A 24,299-nucleotide genomic window follows, 5' to 3' on the forward strand; every position below is an offset into this window, starting at 1 on the left:
GCAGTACGTACTGTACATTTAGAACTCACATATGTAACTGACTTCCTCATTAATCTCACAGCATTTTAATTGCGAGGTAATACTGCATCATTCTACCTTGGATCGATTCTCTATACTACAATATGCCAGAGCTATTCGACCACAATGGCAAGCCAGCTGCTCATCATATGGCACGGGTAAACGGGATCCGAATGCACTATATCACCGCAGGCTCAGGGCCACCACTCCTTCTTCTTCACGGAACACCAAAGAACCACTACTACTGGTATCGAATCCTACCGTACTTGACGCCGCATTTCAGTATCGTCGCGCCAGATCTGCGAGGCTTTGGCGCGACCGACAAACCTCCCGCAAGCGATGGCTATGATGGCCGCGTCAACGCCCAGGACATGGCTGATCTCATGAGTCAGCTCGGCGAAGATAAATTTGCAATCCATTGCGAAGATCGTGGTGCTACATTTGGGTTCTGCACTGCTGGGCTGTACAGGGATCGTGTCACACATCTGAGCTTCTGTGAGATGATGCTATCACAGCAGTTGACCGAGCAATCATTCTTCACACGCGAAAACATCAAAGCGCAGTACAACCAAACCGGTGTATGGAATTGGCACATCCCATTTCTGTGGATGCCACACATGGCTGAGATGCTGATTACAGGCAAGGAAAGGGAGTTCTGGACACATTTTATGAAAGCGGAATGCTACAATCCAAGTGCGCTAGATCAGGAAGCAGTTGACGAGTGGATACGCTGCTCGCAGAGCCCAGGTGGACTGAGAGGTATCTTAGAAACGTATCGCGCGCATTGGGCGAACGTGGACGTGGAGGAAGAGATTATCAAGAAAGGGAAGTTGGATTGTAAAGTAATGACTGTTGGGGCTCCAGAGTAAGTCTCAGTATCCATGACAAAGTTGACTGCTAACACTCAGAAGATTCTTTGGGCCACTTGTAGAGGAGCAAATGAAGGGCACGGCTAACAAGGTCATCATTTCGGAGGTTTTTGAGAACTGCGGGCACAGTCTGGCCCTCGAACAGCCTGAGCGGCTCGCAAATCTGCTGAAGAAATTCATATTGTAAGCATCTTCGTTGGAGTGTCGTCACACAACGACAGAAGATAAAAGTTCAGATATACATTCTTGAATCTCTCAAATTTGCTTTATCTCCTTGAAAGTTTGTACTGAAAGGGGAAGATCCAATCATGCTCAACATTTGTCTGTACGTCCTGGATATGTGAGCGATCATGCTGTAGAACCTGTTTTCTCGCGAATGATAACCCGAGACGCCTGGCATTTCCTCAATGGTCTTGGCATTGAACCAAGCTTATGCACTCTGCTGGGAGGAGTAACTGCAGATACGAGCTATAGTTTCATGTTACCCGGCAGGAGAATATTGGAGCAACGATATACTATCAATTATCAATGAGGCGTGCACGGTACCAAGGTACATAACCCCAAGCAAAAGGTCGCACTGGTGAGGCAAGTGAAGGGAACATTGATAAAGTGAACAATATTAGATTTATTGTAGTGTTCTGCTCAAACGCTAACTCGGATTTTTTTATATTACATTATTCGTTTCAGCACGTCTACAGCATTAAGAGACCAGCGATGGTAGCGAGGATGGTAGCACCAACAAGGCCAGATCCAAGTTGCTGGACAGCCGCACCTGTAGCCGCAGGGGCGGGACTTCCGGTACCAGAGGGGCTTGTCCCATTCGCTGTTCCGTTGCCTCCAGCAGTGGAGTTGCGTTGACGGTCAACAGCCTCGATACGATTGCCCAGCTCGATCTTGACAGGGCTTTGAGCAAGGATGTACTGTGTGAGAACCTGATCTTGAGTGTCAAGACTGACGAAATCAGTTGTAGGTGTGAAGAAGTTATCGCCACCGCCAGCAATGAAATCGAGGGTGACGACTTGGTAGGTTGTGCTGTTGTCGAGAGGCTGGTCGCCAATAGTGACAGCAATAAGCTTTGTGCCGTTATTGTTCTCGGGGTTGTACTCAACCTTGATGCCGGATGAGACCTGGAGGAACGAGGTGACCGCCTTTCCGTTGGCAACGTTGACACCTGTCACAATTCCCTCGAGAACTTCCCAGAGGTACTTCCCGTCAACCTCGATCTGGACAATTGAATTTCCGAAGGGAAATGAAGTCAAGACCTCACCACGAGTGATGTCGCCCTGGTCGATGGTTGCGCGAATACCGCCAGCGTTAATGATAGCAAAATCGACATCGTCGGTGTTGTTCTTGCGGTAGGCGAGCATGGCATCTGCCATAAAGTCACCGAGTAAGCACTCCTGGCGTCTGCAGGCAGTCTGATCCAGCTCAACTTCGCTTGTGCCGAGGACTTCTGCAGCAAACTCCTCAAAGGGTCCACGCCAAGATTCAATCTGAGCCTGGAGTTCGGTATCCTGCGCGGTCGTGTTGGTGATATGAATGGGTGCGCCTTGGTAAGAGATAATCTTGCCCTGAGCATCATATGTAACCTCGATATCACCAATGTACTCGCCCCAGCGGTATGCGGTGACAATGAAAACCTCATCGCCATCGGCGTTGTCGACAATGGTGGGGTACTTGCCCTCAGCCTTCTCCATATCGCCGAGAAGAGTGTGGCTGTGACCTCCCATGATTAGCTGTAGACCCTTAGTGGCTTTTGCAAGTTCCTGATCCTTTTCGTAGCCAATGTGAGTGATGGCAGCAATCCTGGTGATGTTGGTTGTGGCCTTGATCTCATCGATAGCACCCTGTACAGCCTCAACGACGTCTGAAAAGACAGTCGTTTCATCTGGGTTCGCGATGCTGGGGGTCTCGTCGGTAGTGACACCGATCAGGGCAAGATCATGCTCCTGGAAGATGTGGTAAGGCTTGACCGTCTTGTTGACCTTCTCATTCTGCGAGTTAATGTTGGCAGAGATGACCGGGAATGTCAGGTTGACCAAAAACTGTCCGAGGGCCTCATCGCCACCATCAAACTGTTCACCCATTAGTATAGTTCTCACTAGTTTGCACCGCATTTGTCAACATACCTCGTGGTTGCCCAGAGTCATGGCCGAGAAGTTCATCTGGTTCAAGGTTTCGGCGATCTTCTCGCCTCCGTAGAATGAGTAGAAGAGGGTACCCTGGAACTCATCACCAACGTTTAGCCAGAGACTGTTGTTGTAGTTGGGTCGCTGCTGTTCAACAACGGTCTTGATGCGAGCATAACCTCCGAAGCAGCCTCTCTCAGGACGGGTGCAGTCTGTTCCAGAGGACGAGAACTCGTCCAAATGGGCGTGGACATCGTTGACGTGGAAGAAAGCTGGGCGTCTGTCAACAGGACTGACCAAGAAGAATTCATCAAGCTACTGACTGATGTTGTAGTTTCCATCAGCACTGACATCACGCTTTCCAAGATGCCTGCTGTGGAGCACATCCTGTGCCCTCACGAGGGCGGCCGCCGACAGCGCGATTGCGCCCGATGCTGCGGAGAACCTCATTTCTGCACTGTAGAGATCTGAACAAGGAACGATGATTTGCGAGATGTGGAGACACTGGGGAAAGACCGGTGTTCACGACCCTTCTTCTTATGTCGTCGAGGTTGCGGTGGAGACCTCCGCTGCGAGTGCCAAGTGAATGTCTGGGCGCACAACGTTGGCGCCTTGGTATGACTGCCCACATTCCTTTTCAGGGAAGATGCGTTTTGTACCTGATAACAAAAGGCCAATCATATTGTACACGTGCGATACTCACATTCGACACGCATGGATCAAGGACGAACCTGGAAATCGGACCTTGGACGCGACCTTGCCGTTACCCAGCCACGTGGTCTTGGACGCGCTACAGACCAATGGCCGTTCCTCGGAGCGCACATTTGTGGCCAGAAACCGCAGAATTCCGGACGCGACCGCCTTGTGGAAATGATTCCTACAAGGTCATTGCGGAGGAGCGGCACGAGTCCATAAGAAGACATCCTCCGAGCGACTTGAGGTGATGGATCGGTTCACCTGACTGTGTGATAGGAAAGGTCCGATGTCGCGCAGGTTCTGTTCTTTCTGGTCGTGCTGAAGCACTTCCACTGCTATAAGAGGTTCCACTACAACAAGAAGGGCCGTTGTACGAAAGATAACTGGATGCGGTCAGAGCACAAGCACAGCGACGCTACCTCATCATAGTAACCTCGTCGAAATTCATAACGATCTGTGTTACAGATATGATCGTCGTCAACAGTGGTACTCTCAAGAACTCGAGTGGTGATTAGTGGGAGTTGAGGTCCTCCCATATCCCGCTTGTTCGAAAAGGATGTCTGAACTTGCCATTGAGCGGCTTATAGTTGTTCCAGAAATATTGAGGTAACACCTTACACATCAGCGTCGCACGAGCAGATTATCGGCAGCTCCTTCTGGGTGATTACACAGTATCTCTCTGTCCCAGTTCGAGTCTCGCTGATTGTAGAGATTAGCGGCCACCCCTCGATTCTTACTCCGTTCATATTCGATCTATCGTCAGACTATTCGTGGTTGACATGTGAATGTCGGAGCTGTTCATATCTTCCCACGCTCCAAGTGAACTCTGAACTCTGTCTAGATTTACATTCATTCAAAAAGTTGGGTACTTCTAGCTTAGTTTCCTACACTTGAAATGCCTTCCGTTTGTACATCTAGCGATCACAGTGAAGCAAACTTTGCAGCGAATACTCCATATCCGATACAAGATAGCAGCTATAGACTTCGAAACAGTATGACGTGCGTTGACATATCACATCTGTGCGCATTAACCGCTCTCGTACCCCAATCCTTTCAACCCAGTTTAACGGCTTTTTGGGCCCGTCTACGATGTACAGCCACAGTGACGTCTCTATCGGAGACTGCATTCAATCCGTGTATGGGCTGAACGGACTCGCGTTTGATGCCGCACGGAAGGACGACCCATCGGTGTTGTAATAATCCGGCATCTGAGCGAGTCAACATGTGTTCTTCCCTGCTGAGGGCCACACTTACGTCCCAGGCGCTCTGCTCAAGATCTCCTAGCATACTTTCTTCCAGTCGAAACTCGTACTTCTGATCCAGCACAAATCTTACGCGATGTCCTGCCAGTGCGGCTATTTGCATCTTTGGAAACAGTACTGGTAGCGCACCAACGAACAACTCTCTCCTCTCCTCTGCCGCCTTCGCTTCAGTCGAGAATCGAATGCACACATTGGAACCGGACTTGAGCTCCATCAATCCTTCAAGCGCAGCCTGCAGTCTCTCTGGTGGTTTCGGCACACCAAAGATGTACGCTCTAAAAGAGCCACGGTCGTGTGTTATCGCGCTTAGTCGAACCTCAATATTCGATGCCAAATCCTTAGGTGGAAACCCGAGACCCAGTTGATCAGTGTTGAGAAATTTCGCGATTAGACCTTGCCCATCGCCAAAAATGAACGTCGAGGTGCGGTAGTAGTTCTCACTCAACTCTCGCAGAAATTGCGACTCTACGTACTCGATGCCCCAAAAGTGCTCGGGAAAATGTGCGCTTTTCCAGCGCGCCTGGTCGTATGAGAAGCACTGTGTAACCGGATCTTTCGTTGAGCGGAAGTAGTCGCTGTCAATACGCTCCTCTTTAGTGCTGAGATGACAGTAAACCATGTCGCGCAATTCCCTTGGGAGCTTTAGCATGAAAAGGTCTATCAGAGAGCGGCATTCTGATCTCGCGAAGGCATCGAGGTTGAGTTGAGTTTCTGCTGCTTCTATAGCGAGATTGTGTTCCAGAGCGTTGAGACGCTGTTGAAGTGCGTTTATTTGAGCTCTGCGTTCAGCCTCAACGGTAAGTGCTCTGTAAACCCTGATCAGTACCTATGCCTTACATCTGCTGCACCTGGGCACGTCCAACCAGTCACCTGGCAAGATGCAGCATCAGGGAAGAGGGTGCCCTTTTGGTAGGATGAATAGAGTCATTTGGTGGTAGTTCTGTACCTTATTGGCTGCGATGAAGGTAGGTTGAATACTATAGAAGTGCCGAGTGGCTGATCAAACATGCTGGGGTGCAAAGTATCCAGAAACATTGAACTTACTCAAACGCACGGCTACGCAGCAAACGTTGCGAGTCTGGGGTGATCATTTGTGGCATTATTCGGTAAATGTAGATAAAAAAGAAATGCAGGTCGTCTTCATACGAGACCTGCGATCCATCTGAGTACTGTCACGTAGCTCACTCAGGTACTCACAGTGGCGAATCAACCCGACTGAAGCCATCCGATCAGCCAATCAGCACGATTAGCTTGCCTGCAAACAGCATCCGTGGAATACGAAGTCCTTTGTTCTCCTTCTCTCCATCCCTAACTCTAAACTTGTCCTAGTTCAGATCGATTCTGTATCGGTATAGTCGGAGTCTGCGTCGGAGTCGGTAGCGGCATCGAGCTCTGTATCTTCTCTCTTTTTGCGGACTCCCGCCTCGTACTGAAGAGTTTAGTACCTGTAACTACTGTACGCTTGTGAGCTTCGAACTTACCTTCTCGTACTCAGTCCTGCACAGTTCTAAAGAGAGTTCACCTTCGTAGACAAAGTCGGGTAGCGCCTCGATCCATGAGCAGTCAAGACTATACACAATGACAATGCGAGAGCGACAACCAGAAGCTCGAAGTCGATCTAGGACTGGTAGAACAAGAGGAAAGAAATCGTTGAACGCCCGCTCTCGCACTTCAATGGAAGCATAGTCCCAGCCCGATGATAATGGTACAACTCGAATGGTCAGCCTGGTACCAGCACAAAAGCCGAAGAGCATTTCTAGCTCCGACAATAGCTCCGAACGAGTCTTTCTGGTCGAATCTGTGGTGTCCCATGCGTTACTGCCCCATCCGTTGCTGCCCCATCCGTGGTTCCCTTCACGATCTTTAGATTCAACACGTTTGTTGTCTTTCTTATTAAGATCGTAGTCCCCATAACGGAAATCGATTCGGATATCTGTAGGAAGCACTGCAGGCGTGTATCCTATACCCCATCGATCTATGGCCCTGAATTCGGGCATGAAGGAGGCCTTGTAGAAGCAATATTTGTTGGAGCGAAAGAAATGCTCACATAATTCCCGGTGCAAGGCTTCACCGGCCGCACTTGGTTTCCACATGTGTGCGGGGGCGCAGTACTTTGTAGGTACGGCGTCGAGATCGAAGTATGCATCTGTCACATCCCAAGATTGTTCCTCATAAAGATAGCCATAGATCATATCGCGCACCTCACGAGGTAATGAATTGTAGACTGCATCGCAGAGCTCCCGGCAGACGGTGTTTGCGTAGTCTTGGAAGGCTTGTTCGGCACTGGTGTCAGCGTCGGCCGCAACTTGTTGAAGCTTTTTACGCTCCCGGCGCAGAGCCTTTAGCTTTGTTTCGGTGGCATCGACCTTTGCCTTCGCAATAGCCTGGCTCTTGAAGGTGCTACATGCTGTCAGCAAAGGCTTCTTCGACCATCGGGTTGGTGGTAGCTTACTGAACGAGCTTAACGCAAGCTCGGTCGCGCTCGGTCGAAGGTGCAGGCGTACCCATGCTGTAGCTACTAAGGTTATTGGTGGATTGAGGTTGCGTTTCGAAGGTGTGCAACAAGCGTCGCTAAAGTGGGGCAATTGCTGCCTGCGCTTGCGCCGCCAAAGACATGGTCACGTGCATTGTGCCTTCACATCACCTGGGCATGCTCTAGCTGACCGTTTTCGTGCTGTGATACTGCATTATGATTACGCTGAATCGCACGACATGCATCTCGATTAGTGTCTCGTAGAATCAACTGATGATGCATGTGCCCTCCAACTGTTGTACTTCATTGTTCGTCGCTCCAGTTTGCGATATGCATATCCCAACCTTGGCGCTGACAGTTGACTGCAGATTGCAACCTCACATTTTATAGCTCTGATCGGCGTATACAAGCTCAAGGACCATCGATCTTAATGAATGGAAGAAGGCTTTGAATATCAACAGTAAATTTATCTTTCAAATATGTACATAGTAAGGAGTGAAAAGGAGTGAAATCTGGCGGAACGCCAAAGAAGTATCGTTTGGCTTCCGTCGTATGCCTCGTCTAGCATTTGGTAACGCTGGGAACGTTGGTGCAGCTGCCGTAAGACTTTCCACCGGTGATGGACACGTTCGACCAGGTCCAGCCAGTGCAAGACTTGCTGCTGCCGCAAGTGACAACAACGTTATAGCCTGAGCTAGAGACAGCACCAGTACCGGTGATGTTCTCAACGACAAGACCAGTGATGGGGATGCCAGTGCCAGCAGTACCCTTTAGGTCACCACCGTCGTAGTTCTGCTCGATCAGAGCACCATACCTAAGTGGAAGTATCAGAAACATGCTTGACAGGATCGTGGCCGGATTGAACTTACTTAGAGATGTTCTTAAGAGTGATCTTGTTGTAGGTCACCTTGTTGATGCTGCCAGTGTCGCCAACGGAGGCCTTGACTCGGATGCCGTTGACCGAGTTCTGGACCACGTTGTTGTAGAAGGTGACAGTATCGACGACATTAGATGTCCGTCCACCAACAGATCCAATGGAAAGACCGTGACCGCCAGAGCAAAGGCCGTTCTGGAACGTGATTCCCTGCATGAAAAGTCAGTAATGGCCACAAGGCTGCCCGCGTGAAGAAAAACTCACCGTTCCGGAATTTACAGCAACACAATCGTCTTGATTATACACCTTCGCACCGTCTATGTTCACGTTGGAGCTCGTGCCGATGTCAAAGCCATCAGTGTTGTGGCCAAGACTACCGGTATCACCGGCGGCATCATCGATAGTCATGCCGGTGATAGTCAGTCCATCGCAGCTCGCAATGCTTACAGCCTGAACCGGGGTGTTCTTGATGTAAAGGTTGGTGACGGTGGAGCCACCTGTCAGACTGTGCAGTGCGAGAAACTGCAAATCGTTAGTGGTGAAGGAGACAGGTTTGTGACGATCTCACCTTGGGCTTCGTCTTTCCACCATTACCACCCTGGCCGTCCCACCAACGTGCGCCATCGGCATTCAGAATCGCGCCAGTGTCACCCTTGACAGTGATTTTCTTGCCACCAATGGATACAAGTGGGCCAGCCCACTCCTTGTAGCCCCAAGTGGTAGTGCCTTGGAAGATAACAGTCGTGCCGTCTGCAAGCCCGGAGAGATCCAGAGTTGTGCCAGCAGGAACAGCGACATTATTCAGGGTGATAGTAGGGCAAGTAGTCTGCGCCTTGTGGGCGTCTGCAGCACCGGTAGCGCCTGTGAAGGTGCAGCTGGCTCGCTTAGCGATAGCGTCAGCTGGGGCCGCCACAGCAGACGCTGCGAACGATGCGGTCAACGCAACAACAGAGGAGAGATGCATATTGGTAAAGATAAGCGATAATAGAGTGCTGGATGCTTGGTGCTTGTGTAAGGCTGCTTGGCTGCTTGGCCAAAATGCTTGGTCTTTTGTCGTCCTTAAGTACGACGATTGAGGAGCAATCTTATTCGCTGTTCCGGACGCGTCTTTGCAATCTATCTGCGGGCTTTCCTGGTCAGAACGCAAAATGGGCGGACCAAAGACGTCCTCCAATTATCGATGTCTGCGATATTCGCAGTCCCCCTTGGACGCATGTTCGGTCGAACTATCCCAGGCACCCAACCCACACATGACTCTCCAAATGAAGAGGTGAGAGGAAAGGGAACAAGTGCCAGCGCTACTGAAGCTGGCTTCATAGCTTTTATGATCCCACCAATCATGAATTCTCCTGAAATGCCGGGAATACGAGTGTGGGGAAAACCTGGGGAATCGCTGATAGCTCCAGTGTGATCCGATAAACCCCTATTGTGCAATGGCTCAGACAGACGTTGCGCAATCATCGGCCCTTGTGCATACAAGAGCTACAGTGCTCGCAAGAGATTGGCGCAAAAACTCAGTCTCACAGAAAATCGTGATCTTGTGTTGGTGTGTTTCGAAATTCAATTACGGCCGAAGTATTGGCACAGGATGTCAATGCTTGTGGGAATGCGATGCGGTCCAGCCTTAAAACGCCGATAGTGGCCAAGTGCCAGAATGCGATGCGGTCCAGCCCCTAACCGCCGATAGAGTTTGTTTTACGATCAAACATGCTAACCCATAACGCCATAATATGCTATGAAGATAATAAACTGAGAAACATCCCTCACTCATTCGCAATCCAGGGGTAAAGGTTTTGGAGGCGCTGCGTGTAGGCGTGGAGTTGTGCTGAACTTTGGATGCGACCGTGAACTCGCTGATCTCGCGGGATGCGCAGAATCGTCGAAATCGTACGAAAACGCAGGATTGGGCAGAGTTCGCCGTGCTAAAAGGCGCGCCGCGTCATCATCAGCTGCCATAGGCTGCATCCTGTTGAGGCTCTGTGCCGGTGCTGACGCCGACGCCGACGTTAGCTGCGATGCAGTGTAGTGCCGAGTATGCTGAGGAAACAATGAGAACCTCGGGGTGGGTTCTGATCTGGTCGGCGTTGAGACACGGCTAGAATAGCACGAGCTTGAGTTCGATGGATTGGGGCTACCTAGCAAAGCCATATGTTCGAAGGGCCCGGATACGTCTGCCATAGCAGTGTTCGACAGGCGCGCCTGTGTTGGTGGCTCGACTGGAGATGGGACGAAGCACATAGCGCTCTGCAAACTGACTATGTCAAAAACCCCGTCCGAGTCGCTGTCATAGAGTGTTCCTGATACACTCATAGCTCTGGTGTGGCTCGACTCTATCACGCTGGGTGTATTTTGAAGGAGTTGAAGGGTCGCGACAGGTGGCGGCAGAAATGGGCTGATCGGTGTAGGGCTCGGAATACGTGGCGACACTATCGAAACCCGCTCAGGCTCCCTGATAAGACTATTGAAAGATTTCGGTGACTCAAATCGGATGTTCGCTTCTCTTTTGCGCAGCCGATTTGGCGACCGGCGAGGTGGAGGACTACGTCTGGATCTCGCAGTCCAGCTCCGCGTCGAGTACGACCGCCAGATATTTCCCTGCATGCTCTTGAAGAAGGGTACCATATACGGGATGCAGGCAGTGCAGATACTGACACTCACGTGCACTTGGGTGCATATGGTAGAAATCCAGAGGTCGTACTCGGGGGTCCCGTGAGGTGTGACTCGATATAGGTAGATTGCGCGGACCAAAGCAGCTGATACCACTAGCAGTCGCGGCGCAAAACAAGCTACAACTGCGAGCTTCCTGGACATGCGGACTCGGAGGTGTGCCACCAAGTCTACGGAGAGCATGACGATGAATAGCTCTGTAGACATGTCAATCGCGCAATAGGCAACCCAAAAGATTCGCTAGAGCTATTAGCAGGCTACATATGACGAAGGAGATATATTGCGTACTGTGTTGAAGCAATTTAGTGTCATCATCTCCCAAGGTCTTGGGAGTTTACACTGAAGTGCGACGGCTGTGACTGATGCCACGCTCCAAGCGATGATGCAAACACCGAAGCCGCAGACAAAGAAGCGATGGGTGCGCACTACAACCACATTATAAAACAGTACGATGATAGAAAGCTTTGAAAAGCATAGTGAAAGGATGTAGAGAAGCTCGGAAGCATAGTGCCCTTTCATGATATTGTTGGCTCGATCGACGGACAGGAAGTCAAGTACACCAAGGCCTTTAGATGTGAGGATTAGTGTGGTGACTGACAGACCGATCGCGAATATCTGTCAAAATTAGATAAACCTCAGTATCTTAGAGAAGTTACTTACAGTCGCTAAAAGAATGAATAAATCGTCAAGCGCCACCTTGCGAAAGACAATAGCTTTCATGATCTGACGAGCAATGAAGAAAACAACAAATGCTCCAGTGAGAACGTATGTCACCATCTCAATCTTGCCCGATCGATCCTCTCGTGAGCCCGCGGTACGAGGACCCATCTTACAGAGGTGTTATGCTGAGTCAAGGAAAGAACAGTCTTTCAAGAGCTTGGTGGGGTCTGAGGAAAGCGATCGCTTTCTCGAGTACTATCGTGAAGTGCATAGTAGAGAGAAAGGGCGAGCAACGTGGGGATCTGCGGGTAACTTGTCAGCAGCAACAGAGTAAGCAGATCTACTGTGCTAATACAAGTAGATCTATCGTTAGAAACATTCGGCAGCCTGACTATGGTCAACTTTGGCCATGCAATCCCGATCGCCGTCTAAGCAAAAAGCTGCGCTTTCCTTCCCGAAAGTAGTTTTATGGTGGTGCCTGACGCCGAAAAACCCCATATAGAAGACGCCTCGGGATCTAAATTCGGGGCAGTGAGCATCCGGGGCAAAGCTTAGTACTGAGCCGGCGTTGGAAATGACGGTTCCAAATGTTTTCGCAGCATCACACTACAGTCGCAGAAACCCGCGCACACCAAACATTTACCTGAATCTATCATAGTATTCAGGATTCCATCAGAATCACGTCTCTAGAGTTATTTCGTGAAGAGGATGCTCTATCATAGCCAGTCCGTGAAGCGCGGCGTTCAAAGCTGGTCAGACGCATGTTCGGAGACCGAATAAAGAGGCTGAGCAGCTGCCGAGGCTCGACGTCTACAAATGCTCCTCATACTAAGCAGACGTGACACACGAACAAAGTACACTCCGATCGTGTCGTATCTTGATGGTGAACCGCAGTTATGTGTGGATGTTGGAGCAGTGCTTGCATTGCTCGTGTACCTATGTGTCGCGGTGGGGGTGCCAAGGGCTTCGGTTGTGTGCCCCTCATGGTAAGTTACCGAGCTCCACCTCGGAACTTTGTGCGCCTTGGCATCCGGGTAGCAATATCTTCGCGGCTTAAACTCTATTTGTTCATCTTTCTGACTATGCGTTGCACGCGCAATTGGTTTACGTTGTGGCCGTTTCTCGCCTGGACGGTCTCCACGGCGGACTCGCCCAGTGATGGTCAATCATTGCCTGCATGTGAAGCATCTGCCTTATTGAAGGGACTTCAAGAACATGTGGCTGCGTCTGGGATTGAAATCCTCTCAGCGACAGCGGCGCCGCAGCACGATTTTACAAGCATCAAAGGCGGTCCCCTCCAGCCAGCTTTGACAGGGTTGAACTTCTGCCAAGTCAAAGTACACATCACGCATCAAGGTACCAACGACACAGTCTTGATCGAGGTATGGCTTCCATTGACCCACGATGAATGGAACGAGCGGTTTCAGGCCACGGGAGGCGCAGGCTTCGAAACAGGCATGTTTGGCGGACACCTTGGACAAGCTGTCCAAGATGGCTGGGCAGCTGCATCAACAGACGGCGGTTCTGGCAGCGATGACCTTTCCAGAGTAAAAGATGGAAGATGGGCATTGAAAGACAGTGTCACCGGTTCCCTTGATTGGAACTTGCTACACAATTTCGCTTCACGCAGCCTTGTTGATCAAATCGACATTGGCAAAGTCATCACCAAACTCTACTACGGCAAAGCACCTCATCACTCTTACTGGAACGGGTGTTCTACAGGCGGAAGACAAGGACACATGCTCGCACAAAAGTATCCACACCTCGTCGACGGGATCCTTGCCAATGCGCCTGCGCTCAACTTTGTCAATCTTGTCACCGGCGAGTTCTGGCCTCAGCTTGTGATGAAGCAGCAACAAACATACCTATCGAACTGCGAATTTGAACACTTCAGAAACAGGGCGATGGAACAGTGCGATGAGCTGGATGGTGTGTGGAACGGCATAATCGAAGATCCTGAAGAGTGTGAATTTGATCCGTTTGCCGTAGTGGGCGACGAGATTCAGTGCGACGGCAAACACGCTGACATCACCCTGGAGATGGCAACGGTAGTCGAGCACATTATCAAAGGGCCGAAACAAGTGCCATGGGGCCCAATTTTTCACGGCGTCAGCCCTGGCATTCAGCTCCAGCACCTGGCGAACATCACCACATCAAAAGATGGTACCAGGTTGCAAAATCCACATGGCATTTGTGAAAGCTGGATGAAAAACATTGTACTAAGGAACCCTTCTGCCCAACTTGAACACCTCGACATCACTTCGTACTTTGGACATTGGGCTCAGGCAAACTATGAGCTCGGCGGCCTCCTCAACTCTGCTGATCCGGACTTGTCTTTGCTCAAAGCGTCAGGTACCAAGATGCTTACATGGCATGGCATCGATGATCCTGTTATTCCTTTTCAGAACACCGTGGACTACCGAAGAAGGGTAGAAGGCACCATGGGAGGTGCGCATGCAGTTGATCAGTTTTATCGCCTATTTCTTGCATCAGGCGTCGGACACTGTGGTAACGGAATAGGTCCTATTCCTACTTCTGCTCTTACGACTCTTGTCGATTGGGTCGAGAAAGGCGATGTGCCTGAGACACTTGCAGCCGAGACATCAAATGCTAGAGGAGAGCCAATCACTAGGGATCTCTGTATATTCCCTGGCAAGGCAAAGTATATGGGTATTGGCGACCCCGAGAGAGCTTCGAGCTGGAGTTGTGTAGGTGGAACCGAAAGACCCGAGTTGTTGCAACAAGAAGACCAAGCTAGTGAGCGTGTTGACCGCATATTAGGTGGGCTTGTAGATCGCTTTCAAGGCTTGGGATTGGGATTGAATTTTGGCTGACGATCCTACATCCTCCAACAACAACCTCGTTCAACACAACCTCGAATTTCTAACTCTCAAACCAATTCCATATTGGTTTCCACTTCAATCTTGACTTTTACGCCTCTACTTGGCTTCTATCGCATTATCGCGTCTCCACGGCCGATCTTCTTGATACCTACCATCGCGAGCATATCGGTCCTTAAGCATACTCACAATATCTAACAACTTCGCTGATTGACTGATTGACACAAGCTCAGCTGTGCTGTCGAGCCAGGAGTCGTGAAACATTGGGCTACCTAGGTAGGATTTGGTAGTGTTTCAGCTTTCGGCCCGCACGGTGGCTCCCGAACTCCGAGAGCCTCACAACCAATTGCGCCATGTGGAACGGATGAGCCTCTTTCCAGGTCGCTCCTCTTTTTAGACACGCGAACCTCAACAGCGCTGATGAGGATACGTTGACCGCCAGACCGCCAGATCGTCGTCAGCAATGGTCAGCAACCTGTCCGCACGCCGACAGCGGTATGCACACTGCTTACGACGCATTGCGCAGCGCAAACCGGCCTTCATGCAGATCAGAGGTTCAAACTCATTCAGCAGCCACAGCTTCTCTGGAACGGTTGCATCCGTGAAACATCGCCAGAGGCGGTGCAGATTCAGCCAGATCGACTCCTAGATCATCGCCTTCCTGTCTCCACCCAAAACTTTATCATCGCTAGCGCACGACCTGTGAAAAGCTTGTGTGAGCTTAGCTATTCAGATCTTGCGCCGCATTGGGCAAAATGGTGACGAGGCTTGTGGGTCAGACTTCTCCAGTCACAGTATCCACATGTTTCTCGATTTGACAACACTTGGTACGTCTTGGTACATGTGTACTCACATCACGGGTATATGAATAGCCATGGACATGCATGCTGTTAGAAGGCAGGCAGTTTGAACTCCGCTGCTCCTGTCACCTTGCTGGCTCAAGGTCCGAACCAAGACCAGTCTTTACCTTGGCCCAGCTGTTGTTTCCAAGCTCTTGGTTCCTTTCTGCGATACGAAGTCTTAATTCACGATTTACGACATGAACGCCTCAGCAACGATCCGTGCCTCCTACGTACGAGCCACGAGGATGAGCATGATGCCCCCAGCTCGTAATATTCCCGTTCTCAACCCTGTCGCGGACCTCGAATCGCGTCCAGCAATTAGCGAGAAACTTGCCAACTTCGTGCCTGTCGACCATCTTGAGCACCGTGAGAAATGCGATATCGAACGTGCCAAAGTTTACGTCTACGACGAGCCGTCATACCTAGACTGGGGCGATGAAGATGAATCTTTTGCCACACGCGTCAAGAAGATGTACACAGTTTTCCCGTACCGGGATCCCATTTGGCTGGTCGCAGTCGTCTTTGCAGTCGGAAGTGTCGATCTCGTCATCAACGCGTTTTTCGATTTACTCCCGCAACTTGATCCCAAGTTGCAATTCGAAACCAACGAGACTATTGCCATACCAACCACTGTCCTAATTGGATCTGTATTCTTCTTCGTAGCAGGCATATTCGACACCTTCGGAGCTTTGAACGCTGACCGCGGCACTCTCGACACCAATAAGGAGACCCAGAAAGTCACATACAGACCCGCACTCTTGGGGTCGCCGGAATTCAAATGGATTCCCTCATGGATCAAGCTTTGGGATCTGACTATGACAAATCTGGCCTTTCAAGCCGGCCTTATCGTGCTCTTTGGTGGTGTCATCTTCATGTTCGCGGGTATCGTTGATTTCCCGGAACTGATTTCGGAAGAAGCGCCTCTTTTCGCAACAATTGTGTTCGGCCCTCAAGTAATCCATGGCGCGCTGTTCATGGTTGCAAACGCAATGCTGGCATACTCGGAACAGGAAAGATGGTACAAGCCCATGTGGCAGGATGCGGACTGGCAAGGTGCTTTCTTAAACACGATTGGGGGCTTTGGTTTTATGATGGCGGGATTGTTTCTGTTCCAGGAGGACAAGCTCGCCGCAGCTATTTCAGCGTTGTTGGGGAGCTGGGCTTTCTTGTTTGGGAGCATGATCAGGTGGTATGTAGTGATGGAGATTTTTTAGGCACTGGTGCAGTATACGCATGACTGCTTGTCACTCACAAGATTGATGTTCGCATGGTGCAGGGAGCGGTAATGTTAATATGTAAGCAAATGTCTCTGTAAGGTCCAAAGCGACCACAATGCCATCCTGCCCCGTTCGAGAGTTGCCTAGGTAACTTTCTGTGACTGCTTGATGAAGACCTTACAGCATGGTGTATGTTATTTAGTTCAAAATTATCATACACTTTCTTGGAACACCCACACAAAAACGCGTCAAAGCTCAATTGTCGCAACAGGCCGCTAGAGCTGAGCTCAATCCTCCAAACACATGTCCTGATGTAACTCTTTTACACTCTCGATGTCCTTACATCTAAGTAACTCCTCGATGACTGATCGCCCAAAGTGCGTGTTCTCGCCGCCTTTGACCATGCCTTCAATGATCGGATCAGCTTTGAATGCTATGTCCTCAGCAAGCTCAACGGGAATATCCTTCTTAGCGAGTGCCTTCCGTATCAGAACGTCGGCGAGGTTACTCTTTCCTTGCTTTACAGCACACCAGATTTGTTCCGCTGCTGATAGTCCTCCCAAATATCGGCTCGCATTCGATGCGAGGTATGCAAACATCAGCTCGGGATCCTTGGATCTCGTTACGATATTCAACGCATCTATTGCAAAGAGACGCGCGTACTCTAGACCTTTCGGAGGTTCCTCTAGGATACTGATGACTAACCAGTGCGACCTGTGCTCCTCGTCCCCCTGTTCTGGCTCGTCACCCAACTCACAGTTCTTCCACCGGTCTTCGCCCATTTGGGCGAGTCGCAACAGATAGAACAGTCGAAGAGAGTGCTCGGGGTTTGGATAAATAGTCAAATGAGCGTCTTTGTAGAAAGGCATCCAGTAGTCGAGTCCATGGGAGTCGAACAGAGTTGAGAAAACCTCGGTCGCGAACAGTGGTTCGATGAGCTTCGTATCAAAGGCGGCGACCATGTCCTTGAACAACTCTCGACGTGACAGAACATCAGTTCCAGTACATTCTCCCATCAATAGACTAACAGAATTGTCTATCAGTGCTGAGAGAAGACATGGACTCTGCTCGGCGCTTTCCATTCGAGCTATCAGGTAAGGTTGTAGAAGATCCACTGGTAAGGGCCGTACCTCCACGTTGACTGTCCTAAATGTGAATCCCACATACCCACCAATAATACAGGTTCGTCCCCTCTTTGGATACGGCAGACCTGTATCATCATCACTCGGAGCGTGACGTTTACGCCAATGAACCACTTGATGAGTCGCCAGCTGTAGACGCAATTCTACTCTGTTCAACTCCAGAAGCTTTCGAGTATTGGCTGGATAGATTTCTTTGGAGCTCATGAGAACTCTCAGCACTTCCTCATTCATCATGCCTAAGACACGTAAGCAATCCATCTGTGAAACGCAATAGACTGGAAGGCTGGCTTACGGGAAACGAAACGCAACGCTAAAGTATCTTTGAGGTCACCAAGAAGGTCGACTTGCTCGACCATTTGGGCAACGATCTCGAGTGGGAAGCGCATGTTTGCTTTGGTAGGTAGCAATCGTGCTGGCAACTACGCATGGAACTAAGAACTTCTGAGACCGGATTTGGACAAAATAAGCCAATAGGCTGAGCGGTGTCGCAGAGTCACGGGACTGAGTTTATTGTGTTGTGAGCGATAGTAAAGTACTGTTGGGGGTGCAGCGTGTTATATACATATGAGCCGTATGACCACGTGATTCACTCCTCGGATGATGTGCCAGAAGATACTGACCGGGATGAGATATACGCAATAGTCTGCTCGTTGCGACACTCAACAGCTCGCATTGCCCATTAGTACAATTTCATTCCATGTTCCTGGAAAGTAACTAAGCTCAGACTTAGCCGACAAGTTTCCAACAAATCAGGTAGGCGCTCGTCCACGCTTACACTCGCCTGGTGTCAGACCGACGGCCAAGGTAGAGAGAGATGTGATGACTCTACCTAGATCCCATTATGACGAATATCCTGATACTTTTGTTATTGATAATCTGAATGCTTCCTTGGCTTCACGAACATCGCTCGTGATCTATCTGTCTGCGCTGACCTGATCTCATGATAGAGTGACCGGCCCGATGTCAAAGCACCTATCTCACCTCTTGATAGAGTACCCTTGAGCTGAGATACCTGAAAGAGAAGATAGCACATGGCCAGGAATAATACACATTGGAGGAAAAGAGGGAAAGAGAGTGCTCTGATTCATGTCGCAGAGGAGGTGTCAAGTCGTGTGTTCGCAAATCGACGAAGCATCATATCGACGCCCAATCTTGATTCTCTTTGCTGAAGTTGATACTGACATGGATAAATATACCTTGAAAGACCTGATCATCCTCATGATCTCTCCTTCACCCCCTCACAGCGAGCATCAGACTAACTCCATATTCGATCTGGAGGCGAGCCTACCGTACAGAGGCTTGTGTGTGTGTCCAAATGATTTGATGTTCGCGATGAGAATGTAGCAGATGCTTATACTAACGAAAAAAAATATGGGAGACAGGATACACCGGCAAGTATGGGGTCAGTCACTAAGGTCCAGTGCCTTAGTTCCTTGCTTTTTCTCAACGTATGTGAACACTGCCAGCATTACGACAAACAACTCTATTAGGTCGATAATGAAAACTTCATTCCAGTTTCACTCAGCCGGTGCCAGGTGCTTAGATGCTGGGCATGTTCTACCCTGATATCGATAGGTCGGCGGGAACGTGTTTGCGTGCACACTGGTAAGGTAGCGAAAGTGCATGCTGGGGCGAGCTCTGAAGTATCGACTTGATTGCGATGGCTATCACGAGTTATATCTCCTTTACAGCATCGTGAACAAACGTAGCAGCCGCTTCTGTGGTGTTGAGTCGTCAAAATCTTTGCTCCCCTGTCGTAGTGCAGGAAGTGGCAACGACGCCCACGTGGCAATTACGCTGCAAGACTATCGGAGATCCGAGATCAATCGTAGCCGTACGCGCCAGAGTTTTGCGCCATCGAGCAAGTCTAATGCTGCTGTGAGTAGGACTGTTCACCGGTTGTTGCATCAAGGGTCGAATGGAAAGCTAGGCTCAAAGGGGCATGGCTGTCTCGCTTCGCACGTCATCCCTGTCTGCGCAAAATCGTGAGGGTCACCAGCTGAAACAACATGAGCACCTAGGACGCGCACTCACGTGAATTAAAGTACGAATTCGAGCATCGAAGTGATCAACAGCCTCCACCTCTCCCGCCGAAGTTCATCCAAACCACTCCCAACCATGGCCTCTCCGACTAGCGTCCCGACCGGTACAGCACCGCAAGATCCCAAACACCGACCCCCCTAACTAAATCCACCAGAACTCCAACCCGAAGCTTCGTCTTCGAGCAAAGCGCCTGAGCCCTGCGCACAATGCAGCAAAACCGACGCCTCGCTCAAGCCATGCAACAAATGTCACACCACAGCCTACTGCAGCAAAGACTGCCAAAAGGCGCACTTCAAGACGCACAAGAAAGTGTGCGCCGCGCTGGCACAGGAGTACGTCAAGAACAACGAGCCCAAAATGGCGAGCAGAGCGGCGTCGAAATCTAACGACAGAAACACCGGGTTCAAGAAATGGGAGGTATGTTGCGGTGACTGTGCATTTGTGGGTGATGCGGGTGCTGACGAAGACAGTTTGACACGTGAGCGTGCGACAGGCGTGGAGGCAAGGAGCATGGATCAAGAGTCTCTGTGGGCTCAAAATTCTATGGTCGAGAGTTCTTATGGTTTGGAGTTCCGCTCCGCTCCGCTGCGCTGCGGTATTGCGACATGGGGCGCAAGCACAGAGCCTCACTCGGCAAAACGGCACGATGCATGAGCATGCATGCGGCAGAGACGGCAGGTGGGCGGCGTTTCGCATCGCGAATCTGTTCTCCGCCGTCAGGAAGCATGCCTGTCCTGGAATGAGAGAAATAAAGATCGCCGCCGCGAGGCTGGCCATTCAGTGATCCGAATGCTGTGTCCTGATGCCCGACACGTGAGGTTGGTCCGAACAATGTAGGATCAGATATGTGTTATATCTGACTGTTCACACGCTGAACACTGTTTGAAGAGCATGATGCACTCCAAGGCCTGAGTAAATATGGCTGTCGACGCAGTTGTTCTGGAGCTGAACAATACGCCAGCCATTGCAACAACCGCCCGTCGACGAAGTATTGCGATAACCCTGCAAAAGAAAACATCCATGCATATCCCGCCACAAGCACACCGCAACGCCACCCTCTCCGCTCCGCCCTCATCCTCCCCTCACCTGCCCCACCCGTCCCAACCGTACGCCTAGATACCACAAACACCCCAGCACCGATCAAAAACCCTGTCCCGGCCGCCTCAACCCCACCGTCGTTTTCCGCTGCCCGTACGAGCGGAGCTTGCGAGTCGTTCAGTCGGAACCCGGCTCTGAATTGGCCCCCAGGTTCCACATACGGGTGGAGCGGGAAGGTTATCTCAACGACACCTCGCGAGATGTTGATCTGCACTACACAAATAGCGCGTGCTTACACTGACGATACCTTAACCCCAATTCCTCACCAGTACCTGGGTATGTAGCTCTTAGTGCACTGCTCTTGTCAAATCAGGCTTGCGGTGCGCCGTGCAATTAGGAGAGGTCCAGGCACACGCATCTCGCCACGTTGTAACGATTTCGAAATATTAATACAGTAAGTATGTCTCAATTAATATAGCAGAGGGGAGGTGCCAAGAGGTGAGGTGAAGGGATGCACTGTCCACATTTGTGCTTCATCAGCCACTGTGGCTCAGGCGCGGATCGAGTGGCGTGAACGGCTCGGGTCAGCAGAAATTTGCTATTGAGCGTATGTAGTGGCGACACATGAAGGGTTTGAGCGGATATCTGGAAAAGCCAAGTTCTGTCACGCCGGGATAAAAGGTGCGACGTGCAATAGTAGTGTAACAATCCCTGCAGAAGGATCGAGTTTTGCTGAAGCGTTGTGCAAACGAAAACACTTGCACATTTCACACGAAAGCTCACGTACAAAGTGTGAGAAGATGGCTGCAAGAAGTGAATTACATGCACGGCATGTGCTTTGCATTTAGTTCGGTGGTAAATATATAACAAGAATCCGCTTTCAAAGCTTCCAATGTATCGAATGCATCAAATCGTGCCAAGTTGCATCTAGCGTCTGTGATCCCATTGCGCGTTACTCTTGACGAATGTGTCGAGAGATTTCAAGAGCCATCTAGCAGGACTTGATGGCGGAGGCAGTGTATTTGCACTGAGCGGAGGGACCCTTGCTGATGGACTTGGGCTCGCTGCCGGGCTTGGTGCCCTGGAACTCCTCGCAGATGGCCTTGACAGAGGTGGCGCAGGTGCCGGAGATGGTGGCAGTTCCGCCGAAGTTGCGGTTGATACCGGCGAGAAGCTTTCCGTTCTGGGCCTGTACGAGTGTTAGATGTGGTCCTCAACTTGAAGAGAGATTGGAGGTGGCTTACCTTGACGTTCTTGATGACGACGCTGCGAGCAACAGAGTTCTTGCAGTTACCGCAAGCACGGTAGAGCTTGCCGAAGTCGTTGACCTGGAAACCGTCGATGGTGACAGTTCCCTTACCGTTGTGCTGGATGACCTTGTCGGAGGCAGACTGAGCACCGCCACCCTTGATCATGGCGTTGCCGTCACCCTTGAGGGAAAGAGCGTCCTCGCAGACGTCGACCCACCAGACGTTCTCGATAGTGCAGGATCCCTTGCAGTGGACACCCTCGACCTGGTCCTTTCCGATGATGGCGTTCTTGAGGGTACCGCCGTTCTCAATGATGAAGACGGCGTCAGCATCGCCACCCTCAGCCTGGCCAGTGCAGGACTTGCCACGGCCGTAGGTCTTCAGACCACCGTCGAAGGTGCCAGAGACAGTCTGGGCCTTCTTGAGGGTGACAGAGCCCTTGGAAGAGGGGATAGGGATGGAAGCACGCTTCTGCATGGCGAAAGCCTCAGCAGGGGCGGCAACGGCAGGGCCGGCGGCGATGGGGGCCGCGAAGGCAGCGATAGCGGCAATGATGGTGAACTTCATGTTGACGGTTGGTTGGTGGTACTTTGAAAGTTGAAAGTGGGACTTGTTGATAAGTATTTAGCGAGAATGGAAGTAGTGAGTGTGTAAAGAGAGTGGGTTGCTTCAAGCAAACGAAAGACTGTGGTAAGAGAATGAACTGCTCTTCCAATGTTGCGGGCGTCGCGACCTTTATACGCAGCCTTGCTGCCACAGTACCACGATCTGTGTAGGATTGTATCGGTGGTGGACTAGGGCCTCATGCAGGATTACAGCCCGGCGCTATGCTCCGGCATGGGACAGCTGGCCAGGGCTGAAACCAGGAAACGCTCGTATCTGGTGGAAACGTGCAGCCGAGAGCAATGTGGATCACCCGCTCCTCTCGCTACCCAAGGCCTGGCCGGGACATCTCTCCTGGGTCATTTCCTCACCGGTTGCCAAGAGCGTAATGTTGGTGGACGCTCCCGATGTTATGCTGTCTTCGTGTATCGATCCAATACAGCATCTCCATGGTACCAGGGCATACGGTCGTTTCAAACAGGCGTTTCGAGATTCTCCTCCAATCGAACCGAATCGCGGAAAATCTCCAGCATACCGCACTAATCCGCAGGCCATGTCAAGACATCTTGGCATGTTTCGGACGAAGGCTTGGCCAAGATCGTATTAAACGGCTTCCTTGACAGCTGTCAGGCTGCAGTGTCCGCATTGAGCGTGCTTGAGAGCTAAGCCCTAGATAGACACGGCTCATGTTACGATACTCGATGCGTAGATTGAAACAGTGGAGTCGAAAACGTCCATATTCTCCTAGCTCTTGCGGCGATTATTGACCCGGCCCACAAGCCTGAGTACCGCAGCAGTGTTTAAAATGGATCACCTGAGTCGAGGACTCGAGGCGAAGCACGATCGGCAAAGGGGGAGCTGGATCAAGGAGATTCGGTGAACGCTGCCAGGGTGTATTTTAAGCTTTTTGGGACAGAAGCGTCTTGTCGTCGCAGTACCGCGCAAGAAGTTGTTTACACATCACACTGTCGAGATGTCTACTTTTGAGACGATGCGAGGCCATAGTGCATCTGAAAATGCATGAGTTGACTTGGCCGCTACAGAGTTGCATGGAATCGTGGGATGATAAGCTATGACAAGCTTGATGGGGGTGGAGATTACTCTGTCGGTGAAAAGTCCAGACGTATCTGCCAAGGAGCTTTACATCTTGGCAGGTACGCGAGTCATCAAGCCCGCTTCATGAGCTGCCCCCTTCATCTTATTGCTGTACCGGTAGGTACTGCGATTTTGAATGAACGCTTCGGCGCGATTCTGGAGATTCGGCTCTCTTCTTGGACGTCATGAGAAGAGCGTGCATAGCTCTCCTGATCGCTCCGCGGGTATCGCGTCTCTCCCGAGGTCAGCAAAGGATAGGTTGGTATCATCTCGAACGGCGGTGAAGATGTACTCCACACAAAGTAGAGGCCACAGGCAGCTGGCTCAGGCTTGGGCGAATGCATTTTTACATGGTCAACAGCCCTGGCATTGAAAAGCGAGGCTCGGTCAGCTGAGTACCCCATCATCTCATCTCCACGCAAAGAGCATCCTGGTAGTATCGAAAGTACACAGCCTGTTTGAGAACTGATATGGCAATCTCAGTTCCACATCTGGCTAGCTAGGCGCAGTCTCGAATCCGTCGACTCTGCCTGCAAGCGCAGGCGGGTGATGAAATGCAGAACGTACCTTTCACTGCACAG

At 50.8% G+C, this 24,299-nt stretch overlaps 10 protein-coding genes across 10 annotated transcripts; 4 read left to right on the forward strand and 6 right to left on the reverse strand.

Annotated features, from left to right (window-relative positions):
* Positions 1-122: 122 nt before the first annotated feature.
* Positions 123-1,074, forward strand: C7974DRAFT_376081 (soluble epoxide hydrolase; the record flags this gene model as incomplete). The annotated part of the gene is made up of 2 exons (XM_046140256.1): positions 123-883; positions 930-1,074. 2 exons carry the CDS (start codon positions 123-125, stop codon positions 1,072-1,074), a joined length of 906 nt encoding a protein of 301 aa, XP_045996976.1.
* Positions 1,075-1,522: 448 nt separating this feature from the next.
* Positions 1,523-3,561, reverse strand: C7974DRAFT_463327 (uncharacterized protein). Its single transcript, XM_046146229.1, has 3 exons — positions 3,340-3,561; positions 3,017-3,288; positions 1,523-2,962 (listed from the first exon to the last, which is right to left on the reverse strand). Exons 1-3 carry the CDS (start codon positions 3,464-3,466, stop codon positions 1,580-1,582), a joined length of 1,782 nt encoding a protein of 593 aa, XP_045996977.1. The 5' UTR covers positions 3,467-3,561; the 3' UTR covers positions 1,523-1,579.
* Positions 3,562-4,543: 982 nt separating this feature from the next.
* C7974DRAFT_394062 (uncharacterized protein) lies at positions 4,544-6,195 on the reverse strand. The gene is made up of 3 exons (XM_046141841.1): positions 6,019-6,195; positions 4,967-5,780; positions 4,544-4,920 (listed from the first exon to the last, which is right to left on the reverse strand). Exons 1-3 carry the CDS (start codon positions 6,072-6,074, stop codon positions 4,840-4,842), a joined length of 951 nt encoding a protein of 316 aa, XP_045996978.1. The 5' UTR covers positions 6,075-6,195; the 3' UTR covers positions 4,544-4,839.
* On the reverse strand, positions 6,173-7,482 carry C7974DRAFT_472063 (uncharacterized protein; the record flags this gene model as incomplete). Its single annotated transcript, XM_046146527.1, has 3 exons — positions 6,173-6,403; positions 6,456-7,374; positions 7,427-7,482. 3 exons carry the CDS (start codon positions 7,480-7,482, stop codon positions 6,305-6,307), a joined length of 1,074 nt encoding a protein of 357 aa, XP_045996979.1. The 3' UTR covers positions 6,173-6,304.
* A 446-nt stretch (positions 7,483-7,928) lies between these two features.
* On the reverse strand, positions 7,929-9,393 carry C7974DRAFT_183166 (endopolygalacturonase PG1). Its single transcript, XM_046136403.1, has 4 exons — positions 8,890-9,393; positions 8,586-8,843; positions 8,317-8,531; positions 7,929-8,261 (listed from the first exon to the last, which is right to left on the reverse strand). Exons 1-4 carry the CDS (start codon positions 9,283-9,285, stop codon positions 8,009-8,011), a joined length of 1,122 nt encoding a protein of 373 aa, XP_045996980.1. The 5' UTR covers positions 9,286-9,393; the 3' UTR covers positions 7,929-8,008.
* A 517-nt stretch (positions 9,394-9,910) lies between these two features.
* C7974DRAFT_183164 (uncharacterized protein) lies at positions 9,911-11,963 on the reverse strand. Its single transcript, XM_046136402.1, has 3 exons — positions 11,649-11,963; positions 11,277-11,603; positions 9,911-11,228 (listed from the first exon to the last, which is right to left on the reverse strand). Exons 1-3 carry the CDS (start codon positions 11,814-11,816, stop codon positions 10,089-10,091), a joined length of 1,635 nt encoding a protein of 544 aa, XP_045996981.1. The 5' UTR covers positions 11,817-11,963; the 3' UTR covers positions 9,911-10,088.
* Positions 11,964-12,544: 581 nt separating this feature from the next.
* On the forward strand, positions 12,545-14,406 carry C7974DRAFT_433876 (Tannase/feruloyl esterase; the record flags this gene model as incomplete). Its single annotated transcript, XM_046144948.1, has 3 exons — positions 12,545-12,620; positions 12,963-14,310; positions 14,361-14,406. 3 exons carry the CDS (start codon positions 12,545-12,547, stop codon positions 14,404-14,406), a joined length of 1,470 nt encoding a protein of 489 aa, XP_045996982.1.
* Positions 14,407-15,527: 1,121 nt separating this feature from the next.
* C7974DRAFT_376088 (uncharacterized protein) lies at positions 15,528-17,388 on the forward strand (the record flags this gene model as incomplete). The annotated part of the gene is made up of 3 exons (XM_046140257.1): positions 15,528-16,519; positions 16,731-16,736; positions 17,256-17,388. 3 exons carry the CDS (start codon positions 15,528-15,530, stop codon positions 17,386-17,388), a joined length of 1,131 nt encoding a protein of 376 aa, XP_045996983.1.
* A 2,317-nt stretch (positions 17,389-19,705) lies between these two features.
* Positions 19,706-20,524, forward strand: C7974DRAFT_394069 (uncharacterized protein). Its single transcript, XM_046141842.1, has 3 exons — positions 19,706-19,835; positions 19,887-20,149; positions 20,203-20,524. Exons 1-3 carry the CDS (start codon positions 19,808-19,810, stop codon positions 20,212-20,214), a joined length of 303 nt encoding a protein of 100 aa, XP_045996984.1. The 5' UTR covers positions 19,706-19,807; the 3' UTR covers positions 20,215-20,524.
* A 1,237-nt stretch (positions 20,525-21,761) lies between these two features.
* Positions 21,762-22,587, reverse strand: C7974DRAFT_310991 (pectate lyase precursor; the record flags this gene model as incomplete). The annotated part of the gene is made up of 2 exons (XM_046138294.1): positions 21,762-21,959; positions 22,015-22,587. 2 exons carry the CDS (start codon positions 22,585-22,587, stop codon positions 21,762-21,764), a joined length of 771 nt encoding a protein of 256 aa, XP_045996985.1.
* Between the last annotated feature and the right edge of the window lie 1,712 nt (positions 22,588-24,299).

This window comes from Boeremia exigua (assembly GCF_020726555.1).
Source record: "Boeremia exigua strain MPI-SDFR-AT-0100 chromosome Unknown C7974scaffold_6, whole genome shotgun sequence".
NCBI classification, from domain to species: domain Eukaryota; kingdom Fungi; phylum Ascomycota; class Dothideomycetes; order Pleosporales; family Didymellaceae; genus Boeremia; species Boeremia exigua.

Coding starts and splice junctions, on each gene's coding strand:
- C7974DRAFT_463327 (XM_046146229.1), bottom strand. CDS start 3,466: ATGAGGTTCTCCGCAGCATCGGGCGCAATCGCGCTGTCGGCGGCCGCC. Junction 3,289..3,339: donor TGATGGAAACTACAACATCA/GTCAGTAGCTTG, acceptor ACAGACGCCCAG/CTTTCTTCCACGTCAACGAT. Junction 2,963..3,016: donor TGACTCTGGGCAACCACGAG/GTATGTTGACAA, acceptor ATGGGTGAACAG/TTTGATGGTGGCGATGAGGC.
- C7974DRAFT_394062 (XM_046141841.1), bottom strand. CDS start 6,074: ATGCCACAAATGATCACCCCAGACTCGCAACGTTTGCTGCGTAGCCGT. Junction 5,781..6,018: donor CTGCGTAGCCGTGCGTTTGA/GTAAGTTCAATG, acceptor CAGGGTTTACAG/AGCACTTACCGTTGAGGCTG. Junction 4,921..4,966: donor TTGAGCAGAGCGCCTGGGAC/GTAAGTGTGGCC, acceptor TGACTCGCTCAG/ATGCCGGATTATTACAACAC.
- C7974DRAFT_183166 (XM_046136403.1), bottom strand. CDS start 9,285: ATGCATCTCTCCTCTGTTGTTGCGTTGACCGCATCGTTCGCAGCGTCT. Junction 8,844..8,889: donor GTGGAAAGACGAAGCCCAAG/GTGAGATCGTCA, acceptor AACGATTTGCAG/TTTCTCGCACTGCACAGTCT. Junction 8,262..8,316: donor ACTCTTAAGAACATCTCTAA/GTAAGTTCAATC, acceptor ACTTCCACTTAG/GTATGGTGCTCTGATCGAGC.
- C7974DRAFT_183164 (XM_046136402.1), bottom strand. CDS start 11,816: ATGGGTCCTCGTACCGCGGGCTCACGAGAGGATCGATCGGGCAAGATT. Junction 11,604..11,648: donor TATTCATTCTTTTAGCGACT/GTAAGTAACTTC, acceptor TAATTTTGACAG/ATATTCGCGATCGGTCTGTC. Junction 11,229..11,276: donor CACTAAATTGCTTCAACACA/GTACGCAATATA, acceptor TAATAGCTCTAG/CGAATCTTTTGGGTTGCCTA.
- C7974DRAFT_394069 (XM_046141842.1), top strand. CDS start 19,808: ATGGCCTCTCCGACTAGCGTCCCGACCG. Junction 19,836..19,886: donor TCCGACTAGCGTCCCGACCG/GTACAGCACCGC, acceptor TAAATCCACCAG/AACTCCAACCCGAAGCTTCG.